The sequence below is a fragment of the Astyanax mexicanus genome, chromosome 12 (assembly GCF_023375975.1).
Source record: "Astyanax mexicanus isolate ESR-SI-001 chromosome 12, AstMex3_surface, whole genome shotgun sequence".
Lineage (NCBI taxonomy): Eukaryota > Metazoa > Chordata > Actinopteri > Characiformes > Acestrorhamphidae > Astyanax > Astyanax mexicanus.
In genome coordinates this window covers 1,750,213-1,774,796 of record NC_064419.1, presented here as the reverse complement: position 1 = coordinate 1,774,796, position 24,584 = coordinate 1,750,213, and the positions used below count along the sequence as shown (strand labels likewise).

At 34.9% G+C, this 24,584-nt stretch overlaps 1 protein-coding gene across 1 annotated transcript; it reads left to right on the top strand.

The window, feature by feature from the left end:
• Positions 1–493: 493 nt before the first annotated feature.
• On the top strand, positions 494–23,527 carry traf1 (TNF receptor-associated factor 1). The gene is made up of 11 exons (XM_049486221.1): positions 494–968; positions 2,277–2,361; positions 4,502–4,600; positions 6,679–6,840; positions 9,035–9,094; positions 9,780–9,848; positions 10,805–10,983; positions 11,804–12,060; positions 19,355–19,528; positions 21,119–21,267; positions 22,989–23,527. Exons 1-11 carry the CDS (start codon positions 796–798, stop codon positions 23,205–23,207), a joined length of 1,626 nt encoding a protein of 541 aa, XP_049342178.1. The 5' UTR covers positions 494–795; the 3' UTR covers positions 23,208–23,527.
• The last annotated feature ends 1,057 nt before the right edge of the window (positions 23,528–24,584 follow it).

Genomic DNA, 24,584 nt, shown 5'->3' with positions numbered 1-24,584 from the left:
GAAAGTAACAAAAAGAAAGACAAGAAAGACAAGAGTTCTGATGCATAGAAAGACAGATAAAAAAGAAAGTTAAAGTTATAAAGACAGATCTGGAAAAAAAAGAGTGAAGGAAGAAAGAAAGAAAAAAGAAAGAAAGTAAAATGAATACAAATAGAGAGTAAAAGCATACCAGTGAAAATAAGACAGAAAAAGAAAGAAGAAAAATATAGAGAAAAAAAAGAGAAAAAGTCAGAAAGACAGAATTTGAATAAAATTAAAACATGGTAAAGCAATAAAGAAACAGATATAATGAGAGAAGGATGGATAGACAGAAAAAGAGTGAGAAAGACACAAAAAGAAAGGAGAGAAAAAAATATATATATATTTTGAGTTTTGATATCTAGAATGACAGATCAAAGAGAAAGTTTGAAAAATGTATAGACAGGTAGGGAAAAAGAAAACGAAAGAAAGAAGGAAGGAAGGAAATAAAAAATAGACAAAGAGATACGTATGTGTGTGTGTGTGTGTGTGTGTGTGTGTGTGTGGTGTGTGTGTGTGTGTGTGTGTGTGTTTGTGTGTGTGTGTGTGTGTGTGTGTGTGTGTGTGTGTGTGTGTGCTGAAGCACTGTGTGTTTCCGGGTGATGAAGGGGAACCCCAGCTGAATCCACCTCCTCCTCTGCGCTCGTCTTTATATGTGTTAGTCTCTGTTCCTCCGTGTGTGTGACGGAGAGTGTGTGTTTGTGTCGGAGAGTGTGTGTGTGTGTGTCTGGGAGCTCCAGACGCTCTCGTGGAGTGTGTCGGTGTGTAGCCGGCTCCATGGCGTCCTGCCCCGGGGAGAACGAGTTCCCCTGCGGGTTTCCTCAGAGCATCTGCGACGACCTGCCCCCCGTACACTTCCTCTGCAGCAGCTGCAACAACGTGCTGAACGAAGCCCACCAGACCCAGTGCGGACACCGGTACTGCCGAGCCTGCGTCATGTGGCTCCTCAGGTCAGCATACACACCTATACGCTCATCAGGTCATCATACACACCTGTACACTCCTCAGGTCAGCATACACACCTATACACTCATCAGGTCATCATACACAATTATACACTCATCAGATCAGCATACACACCTATACGCTCTTTAGGTGAACATACACACCTATACACTCATCAGATCACCATACACACCTATAAACTTATCAGATCAGCATACACACCTATACGCTCATCCGGTCAGCTTACAGACTTATACACTCATCAGGTCATCATACACACCTATACACTCATCAGATCATCATACACACCTATACACTCATCAGATCAGCATATACACCTATACACTTATCAGATCAGCATACACACCTATACACTCTTTAGGTGAACATACACACCTATACACACATCAGGTCATTATACACATATAGACTCATCAGATCATCATACACACCTATACACTTATCAGATCAGCATACACACCTATACGCTCATCAGATCAGCATATACACCTATACACTTATCAGATCAGCATACACACCTATACACTTATCAGATCAGCATACACACCTATACACTCATCAGATCAGCATATACACCTATACACTTATCAGATCAGCATACACACCTATACGCTCATCCGGTCAGCTTACAGACTTATACACTCATCAGGTCATCATACACACCTATACACTCATCAGAGCATCATACACACCTATACACTCATCAGATCAGCATATACACCTTTACACTTATCAGGTCAGCATACACACCTATACACTCTTTAGGTGAACATACACACCTATACACACATCAGGTCATTATACACACATATAGACTCATCAGGTCAGCATACACACCTATACACTCATAAACACATTAATACATACACTCATTAGATCAGCATACACACACATAAACAGCAGCCCACTTTTAATTTCATGGTCTGTTGTTTATTTTTTCTTCAGTTTTGTTCTTCTTGTTCTTTTTAGTTGCAATTGCTCGTTTGATTAATCAGTTAATTAATAAAAAATATATATATTTTATTTTTGTTCTGAAAGACAGGAAACAGACCACCGAGTTATTCTTTTTTTTGTCTTAATATTTGCATTTTTATTAATGATATAATTCAGGAATGTTCAAAAGTTTTTTTTCATGTTTATAATCAAAAGCTATTTTTTTATTCATTTGTTTATTACTCCTTTATTTTATTTGATATATTACAATATAAAATGTATTTTATATTGTGGTTCCATTATTTTTTGTTAGAGAAGTTAAATCTTTTTCTGATTTTGTCATTTTTTTTATAAAACAGAAATAATAAGGATCTGATTTGTACGAAGTGTAAAGAAGATCCCGGCAGTGAGAGTGACTCCAGCATGATGCTCACTCTGGACCACGTGCGTAATCCCTTCTTATTACATCTATATAATGATAACACAGTGTGTAAGTGTGTGTGTGTGTGTGTGTGTGTGTGTGTGTATTTTTTTGTGTTTTGTGGATCTGATCTGGGAAACCCATGAAAGCCCCTCCAGTCAAATATGTATTAAAACAGAAGTGACGCACAGATGACCTCACGAAAAAAATGACCGTTCATCAAAATTTCCTATTGACAACCTTCAGCTATGACATCACAGCCGTGCACACTCGGCTCCTGTGCGCACTATTCACACCCACACACACACACACACACACACACTCAGCGAGGACTCGAGCGAGCGGAGGGGGAAATTCTGTGTGTGAAGCACGGGGGAGTGTTTAGTAAAGAGCGTGATAACACTCTGGCTTTGTTTACCGAACTCAGAGTATGATGACTTAGGCCTGGTCTCGGGTCGACATGGAAATTTTAACATAAAAGTCCCTTTTAACCCTTAAAGCTGGATTCCTGGACAGGTTTTAACTCTAAGTTGGATTTATCGTGTATTTTTGTGTCGATGACTTACAGCGTGACAAACAATGACCTCCTGAGTTACAGTATATGAATAAATATAAATAAATTAAATGTAATTAAATGTGTAAAATACTGCACTTTTATTTATTTAGATTTCTGATACCACTTTAAAATAAGACTACCTTTATAAAGGGTTTATAAATGGTTTACAATTAGTTTATTAATGGTTACTAATTACATTGTAAATGCATTAAAAATCATTAATAATCAGATATAACACATATGTAGAAATGTTCCAAAGGTTCATTACTGATTTTGACCTTGTTACCATAGCAACCCATGCAGATATCTGTTGCTTATGCGATGGTTCGATATGCAAATCTGATCTGATAACTTGCAAATAAGAGTACGCACAGTAGTGGTGGGAAATATGGCCTTAAAATAATAATAAAATAATAATATCACAATATTCCTGGAGATATGACAAAAAATATGTAATTGTTTGCCTGATTTGTTAAAAAAAAAACTGTAACATATCAAGACTGTGATTTTATCTAATTTTAACTGCAAACATAACAACAGAATTGTCACAATATCTGCCCTTTAAATCACAGAACAGATACATCACTGTCACAATATATAAGATAATACAAGATAAGACAATATATAAAAATATACATATTATTTATTCTGGAAATTCTTTGAGATTTGAAGTGAAAATACCTAGTAGATACTGTAAATACATTAAATAAATTCATCATCATGGTCAGTGTTCTGAGATGCTTAAATATTGTCACTCAGATATGTAAAATTAATGTAATATTGGATAATTTCCCTCGAAAAAAATACTGATCAATAGCAAGTATAATATTTTTGTCTCATTTGTGTAACTGGGTTTCCTTTTAACTTTATCTACCCCTAGGACTGATTATGTTTTTGGATTTTAGTTTTAAATTTATGCAAAAATATAAAAGAAATATTTTAAATTGTGTAAATATCGTCGCTGTCCAATAAAAAAAAAACCCAGCAACTTTACAGGAGAGAGAAAAAACTTCGTTAACTTTTAATGGAAAACAATTTAAAAAGAGTTTATTTCAGGTCATTTTGAAGAAGAGTTCCTATTGGTCCGTTCATCAAGAAAATTTGTCACAGTCTAAGGAACAGTTTGTCTGTTTAAATCATGTATTAAACTAAAAATCGACAAAAATGAAGATGTGTTTTTTTTTATTGAACAGCGTTGTTTATTAGAGTAGATTTTTGGGGATTTTCCACAAACTGACTTGACTTTTAGTAGCTGTGAAACACATTTATTCAAACAATATTTCACCAACTGAATGCTGCTTAATCTTTCAGTTTACTCTCATTTAGCTGTAATTGTGTTGAGTGTAGAAATGATTCACGCCTGAATCGAGTTAATCCGCGTCAGTAAATAAAGGTATAAAGGTAAAAAAAAATGACTCACATTTTCTCTAAAAGAGAGAGAAAGAAGGTGTGTGTTTAGAAGAACGTACAGGTAATAAACACTAATCTGACCTTTAGTCTAGAAGTTTGACCTTGGTTTAAGACAGACCCGGATTTAATCATATTATTATTATTGTCATGAGTCACGAGATCATGGCAGGAAAGTTCATAATTTCCCCTCTTTGCAGTTCTTCAGTGATAACGCCATCAATAAAGAGATTCAGGAGCTGAGGGTGCACTGCGTCAACCAGGGCTGCGGCTGGAGGAGCACCCTGAAGGACTTTGAGGTACTTTCCTAAAACACAGTTACTCTAAACTGCTCTCCAAGGGAAAAAACAAGGGACATTTCCAATGGCTTTAATGTCACATGACAGAATCTGGAAAATAAAAAAAATATATACAGTTTAAAACCTTAAATTCATTATTTTTTTTATTATTTTAATTGTTCTGCTTTGTAGATTAACAATAAAGTCATTAAAACTATGAAGAAAAGCATAAAAATGTAGGTATTCACCTCAAAAAATGCTTTCAGTTAACAGCTGTGCTGAACTTCCCTTGTAAAAGCAAGGCAAGGCAAGTTTATTTATATAGCACCTTTCATACACAATGGTCTTTCATACACAAAGTGCTTTACAAATTAGAAAAAGGCAAGAAAAGTCCAATTACAAATACAAACATGTAACAATAAAAATGGAAATAAAAGAATAGATTAAGAATAAAGCATAAAGATTAAAACAAAGATAAGTCAAACATGTAAAAGAATAACTGTAATTTAAGAAAATAGTTTAAGAACATAGCGAAAAGTGCATTTTCTATTTAATATACTTCGTGAAAATACACATTAATTATAAGAGACACTTCAGTCTGTCTCAAGTCACAAATAAAATTATTGCAATTTAGAGCATTTTATTTGCAAAAAAAAAGAAAGTGAGAAATGTCTGAAACAACAACAACAAAAAAAGATGCAGAGCTTTTAAACTTTAAATAATGCAAATGTTTAAACAAAAAGTTTAAAAGTTTCAAGTGTTCAGAAATCATAACATTTGGTGGAATGACGCTGTTTTTTTTTAATCACAGTTTTTTTTATTCATGCATCTTGGCATCATGCATCATGTTCTTCTCCTCCACCAGTCTTACACACTGCTTTTGGATAACTTTATGCTGCTTTACTCCTGGTGCAAAAATTCAAGCAGTTCAGTTTTTCAGGTGTTTAATGGCTTGTGATCATCCATCTTCCTCTTGATTATATTCCAGTGTTTTTTTTAATTAGATAAAATCAAAGAAGCTCATCATTTTTAAGTGGTGATATCAGATCTGCTCTGTCCAGGTTTCCTGCTTGCTGATGGAGGGAGTTGTAGACTGATGGGATGTTAATAACACATCGTTCTGAGTGATTGTTTGACCCCGTCTGTGAGATCATGACATTTCTCACATTCTGACATTTCTAAACGTCAATAAATAAATGTGGTGTTTCTCCTAAAACGCCGCTGCCCGAGACGTCTGCCTCCTCTGAGACGGTTCTGATGTGATGTAATCGGCTATTTGGGGCCGTAGAAACTCACCGATTTTTCTGCCATGCATTTTTCATGGTCTGCTGGCCTAAATTACTACAGCAGAATAGTTTATAGGATATTTTGTGGTCAGTTGGTTTTATAATCAGACCTCCAGACTACTTCAAAGTAGGACAATAACTCCATCTTTTTAGATAAAACATAAATTAGATTTTTTGGTTGATTCTAGACTATATTTGAGATCACTATTGAGATTTTAAGTGATAGACCAACACAGAGTGTGTGGTACTTGTGAAGTGAAACGAAAATTATGCTTGGTTTTCAAACTTTAATCAAATAAAAATCTAAAAAGTGTGAAAGAAGTATTTAACCCCCTTTACTCTGAAACCCTTATCAAAATGCAGTCTAATGGTTTGTTAGTGAACGCTAGTTAAAGGTCTGTTAAGGATTATGGCTGAAAAGACCAAAATAGAAGGAATAAAATAAGAGTAAATGAGTTGGCAGTGAGTTGAAAAGATGGAGAAGACTTAAAAAGAGAGCTTAAAAAGACCACAAGACCCAAACCAAGCTGGCTACTTTTCTCAAGAACATGTAAGAGAACTGGCTAGCTAATTTAGTCAGGTAATTTATCACAACGACTAGGTTAGCTTACTAGGGTAGTTATTAAACTTGTCTTGCACTGGATTGTGTGGATTCAGCCTCCTCAACTTGGCAACCCGAGTGAGCTTTGCGTCTAGGGAGGGGTGGGCGGAGCAGACAACTATTGTTATACGGCCACTGAATATTGAATATATTTGTATTTAATAAAAATAACATTATTGGTTACAACTTTTGCACTTTTTAACAAAATCTAGGATCACCAGAGTCAGTGTGAGTACGCTCTGATCCCCTGCAACATCGGCTGTGGTCTGATGGTGCTGAGGAAGACTCTGGCCATTCACCTGGAGAAAGGATGTCCCAACAACAAGACCACATGCCAGGTGTGCTGCTCCGCTCTGACCCCTGCTGAACTGCAGGTAAGATAAGTGAGCTGATCTGTGAAAATTAATAAAAAATAATGCTGCATATCGTCACTGTCGCCTTTTTAATTCACTACATCATTTAAACACAACAGCTATTATATCCATTACATTATGTCGAATACGATGATAAATGGACCAATAGAAATGGTAATATAAAATGACTAAAAAATAAATCTTACCATATTTTCACATAATTTTTAAAAACAGTGTTTCGCTCTCCTTTTACCACAATTAATCTTTGCCTGAGCCTTTTTATCATGTGTTTGACTTAAACGAATCACGAAGACTACATTCCCATTCACCTGAGTACTAGATTACACTCACCTGTTATTCATTAGCTCCCAATGTGCTGTCTACTGCCTCTCTCTCTTTCTATTTCTATATATATATGCGTATTTATGTGTATATGTGCATGTACGTACATATAATTATAAAATTAATTAATTTATACTCTTTTTAATATGCCATTCCATATATCTGTCTTTGTTAAAAAGCATAATATAAAGTATTCTAGCATGAAAGCAGGTATTTTAACGTATGACAGTGTCCTGAAAAACTGGTAGAGTTGTGATTATTATAGGTGTATTCAACACCTTCCTCAGTGTAAATGAATGAAGCAGCACTTTAAATGAGCCATAATGCTCAAAGGGGCACAATTGCTGTTTCTACGTTTGTTTTGCACAAAATATAAAACTGAAGTCCTCATATGTGGACATCATTTTTCTCAGAAACTACACTATGTAAAAATATAATTCTTCGTTTTTACACTTATCAGGTCCCAATTAGCCCAAAGAGTAAGTAAAGAGAAATAAAAAATGCATGCCATGCAAGAGTTCGGGTCTTAGGAGGTTAAACCAATGTAAAAACAGTCAAGAAATGATGGCAAAAAGTCCCAAAAAGTGTTAACTCTCATACTCTTACAGGAATATAAAAACTGATCTGATTAATATTGAATATATCCAGGTTTTGAAGCCTGTTTTTTCCAGTATTTCGCAGAGTTTGGGGGGCAGTTTGCCCTTGGTGAAACCCCCCTGTGGTTCTGTCTAAGCCCCGGTCCCCAGCGTGCTCTCCAGACCCATATTCCCTCCATCGCCGTCCCCACTGCACCACCAGCGCTCGGGGACGGGGATTAGAGAGCCGAGAGGAGGAGGGGGAGGGCAGAAAAACTGTTTAAAACCTCAGAACTCCAATATGGTCGTCTAATCCACACATAAAGAAGCTTCCAGACTCTCAGCAGCGACTAAAGGCATCTCTGGAAGCATCTTCAGACTGTCGGGGAGTTACAGTATCTCTGCCAGACCACCTCATGCACTTTAATATACTTCAGATTAATATACTTCAGATTAATATACTTCAGATTAAAGGAGTGGGGTTTTATTTTTTACAAAGAAATATAAGATTAAAGTGTAAAATAAGACCATAAATGAGCTATACTGTTAGTCCAAACGTTCTGCACAATGATTTTTATTAAGTTGCACCCATCGCTGATGCATATGTTCAAAAATAAGTATATACAGTATATAATGTAGTTTATAATTACTGTATAAAGTTAATGTGATTGATGTTTTTTTATTATATCAATTGCTTTGCATAATTGCTTCAAGGCAGAGTTTAAAAAATGTGAGGCATAGTTTGAGAGGGGCACTGGGTGATGTATGGGTTTAGGGGTTGCGCAGGAGGGAAAACCGATGAGAGCTGATTGGCTGACCTGCAGCAGCAACAGTGTACCTCTGATAGCAATGAGACACAGATGATTGGACGTCAGCAGGGGGGGCGGGATTATTGATTGTCTGATTTGCATATTGTGATGCATCTGCGTACCAAAGTACATGGAAACAGCATCCTCACAAACAGGCAGAAATTACCACAGTAAAAGCATTTAGGGAAGGTTTAGGAAATGTTTATAATAAATTTAAGCAAAACTGGTGTGTTTCATGCGGTATGTAGTTATTTAGAGAGAGAGAATAAAAATGTAATTGTTAATTTTTCATCAGGGCATACAGTGTTTTTGTCCTCTTCCATACAGTTGATATGGTTTATTAAAGCTTGAACGAACAATGTTGAAACACTTTATTATTATTACATATTAACTTTGATTCACTTTACAAAATCAACATCAAATTCAAGGTTGAAATGCCAGCTGGGTGGTTTATTTGTGTCTTTGTATTTTTGTATTTTTTCCACACAGAAGCACTCTTGTTCTAATGGAACTGAGAAGGATCTGTCAAAAGCAGAGAAACGAAAGAAGGTAAATTTAATAAATCAATTTAAAACGTCTTATTAAACCCTGAAACCTTCACTGACTGCAGAAGATCAAATCAGTTCATTTTGTTTTACTTCTGGAAGATGTAATTTAACATTTCTGTGCTTCTGAAATAATTTGTGTGTGTTTAAAGTTGAGAGTGTGAATGGGCGCCGAGTGGTCCAGCGGTCTAAGGCGCTGCCACTATGAGCAGGAGGTCGCAGGTTCGAAACCCAGCTCATGCAGCTTTGCCATCAAGCTGCCGGCACTCAGAGGGAGCACAATTGGCCCTGCTCCCTCCGGGTGGGTAGATGGCGCTCTCTCCCCACATCACTCCTAGGGTAATGTCTGCAGCACAAGGTGTCTGTGAGCTGATGTACCGGAGCCGAGACGCTGTGCTTTCCTCCAAGCGTGCCGGCTGCTCGGCAATGCTACAGCATCAGCAGCAGCTCGAAAAGAAGTGGAGTCTGGCTTCACATGTGTCGGAGGAGGCATGTGTTGGTCTTCACCCTCCTGGTGTGTTGTGGCATTACTGGTGATAGGGGGAGTCCTAATGAGTGGGTTGGGTAATTGGCCGTGTAAATTGGGGAGAAAAATGGGAAAAATTTGAAATAAAATTATAGAAAGAAAAAAAAAAAAAAAGAATAAAAAAAAAGTTGAGAGTGTAACATATTTCTCTCTCTTTTTAAAGGACAGTAAGCAGGAAAGCCCAAAGCGGAAAGAGACGTGTGTCTTTTCTGAAATCGGATGCACGTTTAAGGTAACTTTCTAATAATTAAAGTATGTTAAGTGTAATAAACAATACATAACCACTGTTTATTACTGATTTGTTAATCTAAAGAGTTTTAATTTGAGTTCAAATGCCAAGGAAAAGACAAAACAGCAAATAACGCTCTTTATGACTGTACATATCTAACTTTTGATCCATAAACTCTACAATATATTGCAGTATTAATATTTTGTTTTTTAGATATTAAAATAGGTAGATTACAGTACAAAAAGAACAAAAGATAACCATCACAGTGTATATAATTAATTGAAGTTAATTAGTCAACAAAATGGACTATGACAAATACATTAAAAGAGAAATATACAGTAGTTTGCAAAAGCTGGTAAAGACAAGCCTTAAAACTTTCAGTTGTAACTGAAGCAAAAGGTCTCTCTTCTAAGCACTGATATTCTAAGCAGGGGCTGAATACTTTTGCACATCACACTTTTTTTTTGGATATTTTATTTTGAAAACCATGTATCATTTTCTTTCTACTTCAAATTATGTAAACTAATTATGTATACTAATTAAACACAAGTTTGTGGTTGTAATATGACAAAATGTGAAAAAGTTCAGGGGGTATGAATACTTTTGCAAGCCACTGTATGTAAATATATTAAAATAAATATTTTACTGAAAAAGCATATCCAAAAGCATGTTTCACATCATGTTTAATAAAAATGAAAACATATTTATAAGTAGTGAGCAAGAAATTAAAAAATATATTAATTAAAAATAAATGAGTATTTACTTTTAATTTAATTTTGCTGTAGGTTTTATTAGTATTTGTAATTTTAGGAAATAGTTAAGAACTAATAAAGACCTTTACTGCATTAATTACTGTATAAAATTTAATATATTCCATTTTTATATAGCTAAATATAACTTATACCTCAAATTCTGCACTCTGATTGGTCGTCACAGTGTCTCTTGTTTTTTTTTCACAGGGTAACCCGGATAAGGTCCGTGAGCACGAGGTCAGCAGCACCAGCGCTCACCTGCATCTCCTGGTGGAGGTCGTCAGGAACGTCCAGATGTCGGTCCCGCCCCCACCTGAGAGAACTGTCCAATACCCTGCTCTGGATCTGCACCTCCAAAACCAGGACATGACCCCCCTTCCAGACATGTAATATACATAATTAGCCAATCAGAGTGTAGAGTTTGAGGTATACGTTGTATTTAGTTATATTTAAAATGGAATATATTCAATTATATACAGTAATTAATGCAGTAAAGGTCATAATTAGTTCTTTGTTATTACCTAAAATTACAAATAGTAATAAAACCTACATCAAAATTATATTAAGTACATATTTATTCATTTATTTTTAATTATTAAGTAAAAACATACATGTAGAGTATTCAACTAAAGAGAGTACACCCATCAGATTCATGCAACATTTTGGTACGACCCTAAATGTCTGAGTACAACATCCTCAGAGAGTTCTTTGCCATGAGGTGCCATGTTAAATATCTAGTGGCCAGTATGGGAGAATACACTGACTACTTTATATTATATCAAAGTGTCATATCTTCAGTGTTTTCCCATTGAAATATTTACAAAAATGATAAGTTTCTTTGATTTTATCAAATTGAAAAACCTTCAAACCCATCAAACCACCAAACTGAACTGCTTAAAGTTATCCAAAAGCAGTGTGTAAAACTGGTGGAGGAGAACATGATGCCAAGATGCATGAAAAAAACTGTGATTAAAAACCAGGGTTATTCCACCAAATATAAATTTCTGAACTCTTAAAACTTTATGAATATGAACTTGTTTTCTTTGCATTATTTGAGGTCAGAAAAGATGTCTGTAGTTTATAGAATAAAACAACAATGTTCATTTTACTCAAACATAAACCTGATTATGATTCAGAAACTGAAGTGGTTTCCTATTTTTTTCCAAAGATATATATATATATATATTATCTTGTTTGCCCCCTCAGCACTCTGAATGGCGGCGAGTTGGAGACGGACAGCGGGGACACGGGAGCCAACGATAAAGCCCTGAGTCTACACGACGACCAGGCCGAGCTGGAGGTGGGTCAGCAGCTCCACGCCCTCCAGCAGAGGCTTCAAATCATGGAGAACATCATCACAGCTCTGAACCGAGAGGTGGAGAAGACCCAGCTGACCGTGGTGGTGCTGGAGAGAGACAACCACAACAACATGAACCTCATCCAGCACCTAGAGGCTGTGGTAGGTCCAGTTCCAGTTCATACTAACATTTAATACATAAAACACGGCTTTAGATAAATTATAAAAGTGGATTACTGAAAAAAAAACTAATGTTTCTGCAGTATTAGTGAATATAATGGACATAATGGATATAGTGTCTCCAAAAGTGCCCAAAACAACAATCCGAGTACAATCCGGGTTAGCACCCGAACATCCCTTTCAGACAGCTTCCTCTTACAGCGTCCACAGTTAATCCTGTTGGATGTGGTTGGTGCTTCTTGGTGGTACGCTGACATTACCCTGGATACCGTGGCTCTTGATGCATCACAAAGACTTGCTGTCTTGGTCACAGATGCTCCAGCAAGACGTGCACCAACAATTTGTCCTCTTTTGAACTCTGGTATGTCTCCCATAATGTTGTGTGCATTGTAATATTTAGAGCAGAACTGTGCTCTTACCCTGATAATTGAACCTTCACACTCTTCATGCTCTTATTGGTGCAATGTACAATTAATGCTAAGGTCTTTCTTGGTTGCTGGGCAGTAGCTATAGTGTCCCAGGTGGTTGTCTCGCTGTTGCTAAGTGGATGCTGTGGTACCCAGTGTTTTTTATTGGTTGCAAATACGCTGTGTTTTGATTGGATGCCTGATTGCTTGTATTGTTGCGCATTTATATAACAATCAATGAAAAAGAGTCAGAATAAATAAGGCATATATTTATGGCCTTTTTTCCCCTTTGCTTTTGAGTACACTGTTAAAAATTAGACTCTCACAAACTTACAAATGCTGTACCTTATTTTAGTTTGTTTAATTTAAATATATAAAAAAATGTCCTTTACTTTAGTACTTTAGTCTTCTGTGACGTACAGGCTGGGAATTTGAGTCCAGGCCTTTTAATATAACTATAGCAAACAGTGAACAGCGTTTCAAAATTGTTTCATGGATAATATTAATCATATCCTGTTACAAAGCAGATTTTCACAGGTTTTCTATGGTACAGGGCTCAGGCCGGTATTTACTTGTACCTGGTTGATGTGGTAAAAGTGAAAGTCTGTCAAATCTGCAAGTTTCAGCACAAATTCAGGCAGGAAGTAGCTCTAACTCTGTGGTGAATGAGGAAAACCTCAAGCGCAGCATTCAGATCTTCACGATTTTATGATGTTTTTTCAAAGAGAAGCTGCTTCTGACAGCTGTAATTACATTACTCAGTACTCATTACTACAGTAATGAATGCTCCCTGCATTCATTACAAATAAACAACTTAATGTTGTTACGCAATTGCTGTATTTCTATTTGTGTCTGATTTATTTAGAAATTAAATGCACTTATAGACACAAACTAGGCCTGAATACATGATATTGTTTTCACTTTAAGACAATTAAATGTCACTGCCATAATGATTATATACCATGCATAACAAAGCTCATTTTAAATTAATCACAGTTTGGGAAATATATGATGATAATATACTTTATTCTTCACCTACTGCACCCACAATGGACATCATGTATTTTTTTTTTGTATTTGTTATTTAGTATTGTTGCACGTAACATTTAAAAGCTGTTTGTTGTAAATGAGAATAGACCATGAACCAGCCAATGAACAAGTTTATAAACCAATGAAACAGTAACGTGGCCACACCCACTTCAAAAACACTGGGAAAACAGTAGTGCTAGAACCATTGTAGCAAAACAACAGCTAATTTTAATAATTATCATGTTTTATTTTGTACTATTTAGTCATGGTGTATGAAATAAAACATTCAATATAAAAATGTAAAATATTCCACAGACTTTTTAATTATATAATTTAAGTTCATATAGAGTCCTAATATAGTTCTATATAGATTTTATAGTAGAATTTTACAGACAGAAAACAGCATTACATACTTATAATTTATTTTTATAGATCCCCCCCCCCCCCTGAAGATAATTCAGGTCTGAAAGAGTTAATACTTGTAAAGGCAATTTCCAGTTGTAACACTGAACTGTAAAAATGGTCAGAAACGGGTTAACACTTTATTTTAAGGAACACAAATTAGGCTCTTATTCATGTCTTATTATTTGCTTAATAAAGCCTTAATTATACATTTGTAAATAATTTATTCGCTACTTATTAGTAGGCTTTATTCTGTGTTATTAAGTGTTTTTGCTGCCTAATTAGGGGTCTGATATCTGTAAATGTTTAATAATGGCTGTATTAGTTCTTATAGTGCACAATAACCAGTTACAGTATGATAGCACCCTGTTTTTAGCAGATTATTAAGCTATTAGCTAACTCTTCATGATGTTATCAGTGTTATTAAAATTGGCAGCAGTTTGAGTTTATCTATGTAGGTTTGGTAAGGTTATGGCTGTGTTGGAGTTTATTATAAAGAGTTAATAAGGGGTTAATAAACCACTAATAGACCAAAAAGTGCACCATATTCTAAAGTGAGCTTCTGTTAATCACTAATTACACACCAAAAAGAACTGAATATATATTTAATCAATCACAGACCCCTAATTAAGCACCAATAACACTTAATTAATAACATAATACAGAGTAAAGCCTAATAATAAGTAGTGAATAAATCATTTACAAATGTATAATTAAGGCCTATATTAAGCAAATAATAAGACGTTAATAAGCACCTAATTTTTTTTCATTAAAATAAAGTGTCATTTGATATAAGAGCAGAATAGAGTCTGTTCTGGTTGTTTATTGGTTTATGAGCAGTGAATACTCATAGTCTACATATATATATATATATATAATATAATTTAAAAAAACTTAAATCACAGGATAATATGATCTCGACCTGCACAGGATCCATAAAACAGTTAGTGCCTTATTGTCTCTTACTGAAAATCCATTAAGGACATCATAACAGTCAGTGAAGTGCTTCTGGTTTATTACCTGCACAGCGTTATTCGGGAGGTATTGACGGATTTTACTCTGTGCTTTTTTGCAGTGCAGCCATATGAAGCTGTATTCTGATACTCGGGCTGAATTATAACCAGTACCGGGGTGTTTTTGCGGTGAGCAGACCCTGCAGTGTGTAACCCGTCTCTGCTCTGCTGCAGCGCCAGCAAAGCATTTCTGTGTAAACATCCTTGATATTTATACGAAATATCTTCAAATATCCTGTCAGTCCTGTCAGGCTGCAGCAGTGGAGCCGCATTCGTAATGTCAAGCAGGGCCAGAGAGTAAAGCTCTATCTGCTGTTTGTTTTCTTTTCAGAAAAAAAAAAAACTTCTGACTTCAAACACATTTATTACGGAGTGGGAATCACAGGGCATCTTACGATACGATATTATCACAATACGACAGTGATTATATCACAATACTGTGCTTCTAAGATACTTGATATATTGTGAAACAATTATCTACTATTCTTTTTAGAGCATCTGTGTTACTCAATACAGGATAAAATACTCATAAATAATCAAATACCAGGAATTAATAGATTTATTGGCCGGACTGTTTTAACAGAACAAGAAAATCAAGCTTCCATACTATGACTGGTTATGAATTGAGTGCAACACAGGAACAGTACAGCAAGTACAGCAACACTGTTATCAGAATCCCCCTCAAGGGGGCGCATCCCACTAGTTACTGACAGTAGCATACAACCAGACTGGAACATGTTCAGCAGTATCCATGCACAAAAGCTTTAACATCACTGTACAACAGTACAACAATTAACAGTAAAACAGATAAAGCTACTGACTAACTGACATTAGTTTCCTTTTTAAATAATGTAAACAACACACTTTATTTTTTTTTGGTAATATTTGATTAACTTTATATGTCCTTATTCATTTTAAGTTTATTTGATTGAACTATATGGATATATTTGTAGCCTCACTCCAAATTTGACAATCAATATTCTCCACTGCAGGGTTTTTAAACCTATTCATTTGATTATAGCGCAGTAACTTTAGTAAGTTAAATTAAAGGTGGTGAGCTTTAGGGAATTTAGAGCATCAATGTTTCAATAAAAATATCCATATTTGATACGATCCAGCAGGCTAAAGCACTGCCACTTTGATCGGGAGACAGCTGGTTCGAGTCCTGTTCATGCAGCTTGCCATCAGCTGCCGGAGCCTTGAGAGAGCACAATTGGTCTTGCTCTCTCTCTCTGGGCGGGTACAGTACAGTAGATGTTGCTCTTTCCCCTCATCACTCCTAGGGTGATGTGGATCAGCACAAGGCTGCGTCTGTGAGCTGATGTATCAGAACAGAGTCACTGCGCTTTCCTCCGAGCGTTAGCGCTGTGATGCTACTCGGCAATGCTATATCAATCCTCCACCTATAAGAATTGGTACAACCCTTCAAGTGTTTTTTTTTTTTTTTTTTTAGTTAATTGGATTTATTAGCTATATAGATTTTATAGTAGAATCTATATTAGAGTCTTTATCTCTGTGCATTACAGACATCCATCACTGGAGTCTGAAAGGGTAAAGTGCCTTCATGAATGAAGAAAATGTATTATGTATGAAATTTGTATTAAGCACATTTTAGTAAAATAAATTTTTTTTAAATAAATAGAAAGAAAAACTAAGTTCTCCTAAAAGTAAAAAATTGTTAACACATGGCTAATTGACTTTGCTCTTATGAAGTGTATTGCAACCTTACTCTTCTCTGGAAAAGTTATATATCCCAAACAGGCTTGACTTCAACACTAGTATAAATGTATTTTTATTTTCAATTTCAAGGAAAAATGACTAATAAAACTACAAATAATAAATTAATGATTTTTTTTTAAATACCAGCACTGTAAACCCAGAAGTTGTTTGAACTCAAATAAATTAAGTCTGTTTTACACAAAATTGGAGATTTCTAAACAATACTCAACTTTTTTGAGTTGTGGGCACATATATACATTAAAACTGAGATCTTTGAGTTGAACCAACTTATAATAACTGAGTTTAGTCTGTTGCCATTAACAGCTTCTTTTCCATTGGCTTCTGTCACAATCTATTTGCATACTGGGTGTGTCCAACAGTTACTGACACTCACCATCAGTGTGTAGTGATTCACCCGGGGCTACCTTAGGTAAACTTGTAGATCACAGATTATTATTAAATACTTGCTCTCTGTGTTGTAGGCTGTAGAACAAGCCTCATTTACTGAGCTGCAGTAACTCTGCAGTGTTTTTGCTGTGCTCTCAGTACTTTTAGTTGTTTACTGTTTTCTTTCATCTACTTTTCTATGTGTATTTAAAACAAATAGTTGAATGAAACCAGAAAGAAGACTAAATACAAGTTCAGGAAAATATTAATTTAAAATATGTTTGTGTATGTATTTGTTAAGTTCACTGTACTTAAAAAATATTTTACATGAACTTAAAATTTATTAGGTAATCGGTTACGACAAAAGTTTTGAGTTCAGTCAACTTATCGGGTTTTACAGTGAGCTGGTAGCGTATACATGGTAATAAAAGGGTATAAATTGTTAGCTGAATATTCTTTTTTTTATCACTCAATAAATGAGATCGGCTTTTCCCTGACTGTGAATTCAGGATACAGGAAATGATAAAGTTCATCCTTTAGAGAATAACTTAACGACCATAAAGGAATATTTGATAAAGTGTGTTTATTCGTGAGTCAGATTTTCCTGACTACATTTTCATGTCTAACAGGGTGTTAAATAAATGCAGTCTCTCATAGAATAATTGGTTATATTCTTTATTTGTGATTTAAATCAGTGCAGCAGCCGCAGGGTGTGAGTTTATTTCTCCTTCAGGGGTTCAAAAGCAGTCAGCTGATAAAAACACATCATTATCACTTCATTCAGCCGCCTGTTATCTCTGATAGGTAGGGTTCCTGTGTGCGATTGAGTCTCAATACTTGTATTTTTATGGTTGTAAATCGGCGGAAATAAACAGATAAAGAGAGCAGAGCTGTTTACGGTGAGACAGAGAGACAAGAGAGACAGAGAGACAATCAAACAGACAGAACTGTAAAAAATAAAACTTACATTTTTTTCCTCCTTAATCTGATTTTTTTTAAGTCAGCTAAACAAAAAATAATCAATCAATCAATCAATCAATCAACCTTTATTTTCACTCAGGAAAAACATTAAGGGGTGACCCTCATTTACAATGTTGCAGAGCATTTATAACATCAAAGGGATTGAACACATTTAATAATAATTTAGAAATAATAACAAAATAAAATAGCAAAAAATAATTTAAAAAAGTACAAATTTTAAATCAAAATTTAATAAAAAAAATATATGTAAAACAGAAAATTCAAAAATACCATAAAAAGTGACGCATAAAAAGTAAAAAAAAGTAAAAAAAAATATATATATATAAAATAAGTAAAAAGATAATAGTAAAAGTAAAGTAAAATGTTAAAAATTATAAAAAGTGATTGAATGAATAACAGGACTAAGAACAAGAATGAAAAAAAAATAAAAATAAAAATAAAAGTAATAATAAATAAATAAAATAAATAAAAATATATAAAATAATAAAAAATCTGCTGTTTTTTTTACACTGGTACTTTAATTTTACTATTATTATCTTTATAAATTCTTTATTTTTTATGTGTCAATTTTTATGCTCTATTTATAATTTCCTGTTTTTTCACCATATTTTAGTAATCGATTTTAAACATAGATTAAATTTTTTGATTTATTTTATGTATTATTTTTTATTATTTTCTTAATAAATGCTTATTTAAAAAAATATAGGTTTTAGAAAATTTTTATCCCATTTTCTCTCCCAATTTACACGGCCCATTACCCAACCCACTCATTAGGACCCCTATTAATAGTGATGCTCCAACACATCAGGAGGGTGAAGAAGACTAGCACACGCCTCCTCCGATACATGTGAAATCAGGCTCCGCCTCTTTTTGAACCTTTTTACCAAGTAGCATCACAACGCTAACGTTTAGAGGAAAGAATAGTGCAGCGACTCGGTTCTGATACATCAGCTCACAGATGCAGCCTTGTGATGTGCTGATCCACATCACACTTTTGGAGTGATGAGAGGAAAGAGAGAGCGCCATCTACTATACTCTACCCACCCAGAAAGAGAGCAAGGATAATTGTGCTCTCTCAGGGCTCCGGCAGCTGATGGCAAGCTATTGCAGTTAGTTTGGCTTCCTCAAGTCTGGAAACTACATTTCTCTAATAGGCTCAGAGTTATGAAATTCAGATCTCAGTGATGTTTTTTTCACCGTCAACAAGAAGAACGATGGATCTGAGGACGTACGGTTCTGTTTTGCAGCATCTCAAGGCCGTTTCTGTTTCGGGAGCGGTGCGCCCCCCCCACTGCGAGGGTCTTTATAAACGAGGCGTTTTGCGCTGCTGTGTTGCAGGTAGCGGAGCAGCAGCAGAGACTGATCAGGAAAGACCTGCAGATCTCCTCCTTACAGCAGAGCATCAGCGCTCAGCAGGACGTCTCCTACGACGGCACCTTCCTCTGGAGGATCTGTGATGTCAGTCAGAAGCTGAAAGAAGCTGCCACAGGACAGAAGAGCAGCCAATACTCTCCAGGTACACACACACACACACACACACACACACACACCTGTACACACACACACACACACGCATATATAGAGAGCTGTCAGTGCTATACAGCACATACAGAATACACTCTAAAAAACAGAGGTACGATATGAGTACTTTTTTGTACTCGAAGGTACACTCTTTATAATTGTATCCTCAATGGTACAATATTGGTCTTTACAGGGTCAGATTTGTTCCCTCTGAAGTACAAAGTCATTTCTAACAGCAATAAGTACAGATTTGTACCATTTAACCAGCCAAAAGGTACATTCAGTATTCTGTATCACTGTACTAATGAACAGTATATATTTAATTTGCACATTTTTTATTTGAAAGCCAGACAATTTTGTATCATCAAGTTTTTGAGCCATATTCAGTTGATGATAATGTTTATAATCTTTATGATCTTTACTGGCACAAAAACCATGGGTACAAAAAAGGACTTTCACTGAAAGGTACTTTTTTGAACCTTAATATAAGGTACAGCCCCAGCGGCAAGCTTTATACTCTTTTAAGTACAAATCTGTACTTATATTTCTTAGAGTGTACTAATACATTTAATTTAGTCTTCTCTACTAAAAAATGCATTAAATTATACTATGCATTATTATGCTATAGTGCATAAAGATAGTATAGTACTAAAGCGTTAAAGTGTTCTTGTAGCCACATTATTATTAATCAGTATATTTAAAGAGTGATACAATGGAACAACTTTTAAGTACTTATATTATACTTTAATTACAGTATAAAAATAGTACAAAAAAGGTCTTCCTTAAATGCTGCTAAGTGTACTTAACTGTACTAAAATTAAACAATTTTAAATACACTTAAGTGACATTTAAACATTTAAATATACTACTTCATGTGCAGTATGTAAACCCATATTTTAAATATGCTTAAGTACAATTTAATACATTTAATGAGTATTGATACAACTACATCACTATTTATTATACACAAGGTATATTACAGTATATGTACTAAAAATTAATGTTAAATATATGTGATCTACATGATCACGTGATTTACATTACTGTACAAATATGCTTCTTGTCCCTGTCTTTTGTAAGTAAGCACACTACCAGTATTCTTAATTGGGTATAAAAATATATTTTAATATACTTTACTACAATTTTTAGCTTGTTACAAATTTACTTTTAATTTATTTAAATGTAGTAATAATTTAATTTACTTTCTAAAAAGTAACATGATGTATTGTACTTTAAGTGAACTACTGTAACAGATGTTTTTAACACACTTTGATAAAATGTACAAAAGTATATTTGGAAATAAGTATTTTAGAAGTATATTGAATTACGTTAAACTGAAAGTGTACCTCATAGTAGTCTATTTTTTTTTTTTACAAATACACTATATTGTACTTTTTAAAAAGTAAGATCAAAGTTTATATTCAAACATTTGATAAAAGCATGATATTAATGTACTTTTAATATATTTATTTTGTAAATTTGGTAGTTTACTTTGTTTAAACGATGATGATACAGTAAAGTGAATTGTTTTATATAAAATATTGTATGCTTGAGAATTGATCATTCGATACATTGTTTTTTCCAGCATTTTATACATCCAGATACGGCTTTAAAGTCTGCATGCGGCTGTACATGTACGGAGATGGAGTGGGGAAAGGAACGCACATCTCTCTTTTCTTTGTTATTATGAAAGGAGATTATGATCCTCTGCTTTCGTGGCCCTTTAAACAAAAGGTAAGACCTTCTGAAATACCACCAACCACTGTATAAATAACACATTCAATTATAACTCAATCCTCTTAATGCAGGGGTGTCCAAACTACGGCCCGTGGGCCATCTGCGGCCCGTTTCCTTTTTTGGAGCGGCCCGCGAGGTATTTTAGAAATAGAATGAAAGTTGGCCCGCTGTTAAGCAGGTTTTTATAATGTGAGATTCAAAGTTTGAACGCTAGGTGTCAGAAACGGGCCAAAGAGTCTAAAAGCGGAGAGGGTGTGCAGTTGTAGCGCAGAAAAACGGGCCAAAGAGTCTAAAAGCGGAGAGGGTGTTCAGTTGTAGCGCAGAAAAACAGGCCAAAGAGTCTAAAAGCGGAGAGAGTGTGCATTTCTAGTGCAGAAAAACGGGCCAAAGAGTCTAAAAGCGGAGAGGGCGTTCAGTTGTAGCGCAGAAAAACGGGCCAAAGAGTCTAAAAGCGGAGAGAGTGTGCGTTTCTAGTGCAGAAAAACGGGGCAAAGAGTCTAAAAGTGGAGAGAGTATTCAGTTGTAGCGCAGAAAAACGGGCCAAAGAGTCTAAAAGTTGCCGTAATTAAGGAGTTTAATATTAAGAGACATCATGAAATGAAACATCAATTTGAAAAATGTTAGTTTACACAACACTGTCAAAGATAGATAAAGATCAAGTAAAATGGTGTGTAAATGAAAGTAATCAGGAAAATGTATTATTTAAAGCGGTATATTTCATTATTTGTTTTATTACAGAGTCTGTGGCCCGTGACTTCAAATATATTTCTCCTTCTGGCCCCAACAAAAAAAGTTTGGACACCCCTGTCTTAATGTGTCTTCCATAAAGACAGCTACAATAATATATTAACAACACTTAACTTTCAGAGTTATTTCTGTTCTTTTGCTGTACAGTAACAGTCAAAAGTTTTGAAACACCTTCTGATTCAGTGTTTTTCTCTTCGACTTAGTAATACTGAAATCAGTGCTATAGGTTTAGACTCATGCAGATTGTCAGTAGTCTAAAGTGTGCATGGGGTTTTTTATGGTTAAATTAGCTGGCTGGGTAGGATGCAGAGATCCCACCTCTCACTGAAGTTCATGGAGTACCCCGCACTTTAATAGGGGCTCCCTGATACCCGTGAATTATATAATATCCTGGAAATCATTTTTTTATAAGAGAAAATGAGATAAAAGTATAATTGAGAGTATCTTGATTGGCCTTTCTTCATGTGTAGTTGTGTAGACCAATGAGGTTTCTGCCTGGGTGGGGTTTTGGAGTTAAAATTATTGCAATGTGTTAAAGAGTGGAAAATAAAGACACAGTGCAACTTTGCAATTCAAAATATATATATATATATAATATATATATATATATAAAACACTCTCACCTCAAAAGTACACTACAGTCTATACTATAGCATGACATTGATAAAGTTTTAAAAGTTTAGAATTCAATATTTGGTGGCATCATGTTCTCCTCCTCCACCAGTCTTACACACTGCTTTTGGATAACTTTATGCTGCTTTACTCCTGGTGCAAAAAATCAAGCAGTTCAGTTTGGTGGTTTGATGGTTTGTGATCATCCATCTTCCTCTTGATTATATTCCAGAGGTTTTTAATTTGGTAAAATCAAAGAAACTCATCATTTTTAAGTGCTTTCTTAATTTTTTAACACATTAAAGTTTTAAAACAGCTTTTTACAGGTTGTTTAGTGAAGTCTTGCTCTAACCCTGCAGGTGACGTTCTTCCTGATTGATCAGAATCAGAGGGAACACGTGGTGGATGCGTTTCGTCCTGATCTCCGCTCTGCGTCTTTCCAGCGTCCCGTCTCTGAGATGAACGTGGCCAGCGGCTGCCCGCTCTTCTTCCCTCTGTCTAAGCTGCGTTCGCCCAAGCACGCCTACGTGAAGGACGACACGCTCTTCATCAAGTGTGTGGTGGATCCGTCCTACTGAGCGGAAAAGGACTAACTGCATCAACACTGTTTAAAACTAACGATTTAAACCCAGATTGGAATTTCTTACTTCAATATTTATTGATTTTAATAGCTCAGCTATTTTGAGGCAGTCTTAAAATAGTTAATTGCCTTTACTATAATAAGGTACGGGTATATATATGTTTTTTTTATACATATATTTTTTATATCTTTAATATTTATTTTTTTATGAAACTGAATGTACATTTGATGCCAAAAACATGCAAAAAAAAAGTGATTGTAGCAAATGACACACATTTTCAACACATTTTCAATAACAAATAAAATCTGATGAATAAATGGCACGCTCTAAAATGTGATTTTGTGTTTTAAACAGGAGAACTACAGTAATATTATAATATTTTAATACAAATCAATAAAATGATTTTAGAGAACTTAAACCTGAAAACTTAAAAATGCTTATTGAACCACTTTTGAACTTTTAGTATATTAAACGTTTCAATGCTCTTTTTTACAGTGTTGTTTTATACAGCCTTCCCATAGGCTCCTGGCTCCTCCATATATTTGCATATTGGGTGTGGCCTTTTCCTTACTTACCATCTTTGTGTTGTCTGTTGCTCAAAGCTGCCTTATCCTAGTTGTGCATTAGTAATGCAGTAAAGTAAGTGTTGATTGCCAGGCCTCGGTGTTTTAGGCTGTATAATAGTTTATTTATCTACATTTTTTAAGCCCAAAATACTTGAAGAAAAAAACAGTTGAGTTTACAGAACTGTTGTTGTGTGAATGAAACTTAAGTTAAGTTAAATAAACTTAAAATTGTATATATTTACAACTTAACTGAGTCAAAGCTAAATGACTAAATGAATAACTTGACTAAGTTAAGTTGAGCCAATGAATATTTTTTTACAGTGCAGCATTTGACTCAATAATGCACAAAAAAAAAATAATATTACAGCTTGGTTTGGCTCCTGCGCTTTCGCAGATCTCCACAAAGCGGACTTTATCTGTAAACAGGCACTGATTGGATCGTTCCAAGAACTCCTACTCACATTGTCTCTATAACATAAAGCCTCCAGCATTGAATTGTGGAGCAGAGGACTTTTAATTAACAGTTTTCTCTAATATGTTGGTTTTCCATTCAACACTTCTTTCAACGTGTTAGTTGTACAATACCTGTGTTGAATTTTTCCTCATATTAGTCTGTGACTCACTCTGGCCTAGTTTTTTCAATGCAATTTAAATTAAATAATGCAAAATGTGCCATAAAGAGAAACAAAGACCCAAGACCCCCTTTATTTGGTGAAAAGTAGGACTTGTTTCCAGAAAAATGCCTGAAAAATACTTTGTAATAAAGAGAGGTGTACTAAGTATTGTTTTATTTTTACTTAAAGATCTC

Excerpts from the sequence above, each read along its gene's own strand:
- traf1 (XM_049486221.1), top strand. The coding sequence starts at position 796 with ATGGCGTCCTGCCCCGGGGAGAACGAGTTCCCCTGCGGGTTTCCTCAG. Across the intron at positions 969-2,276 it reads TGCGTCATGTGGCTCCTCAG|AAATAATAAGGATCTGATTT; the intron begins GTCAGCATACAC and ends TTTATAAAACAG. Across the intron at positions 19,529-21,118 it reads GAGCAGCCAATACTCTCCAG|CATTTTATACATCCAGATAC; the intron begins GTACACACACAC and ends TGTTTTTTCCAG.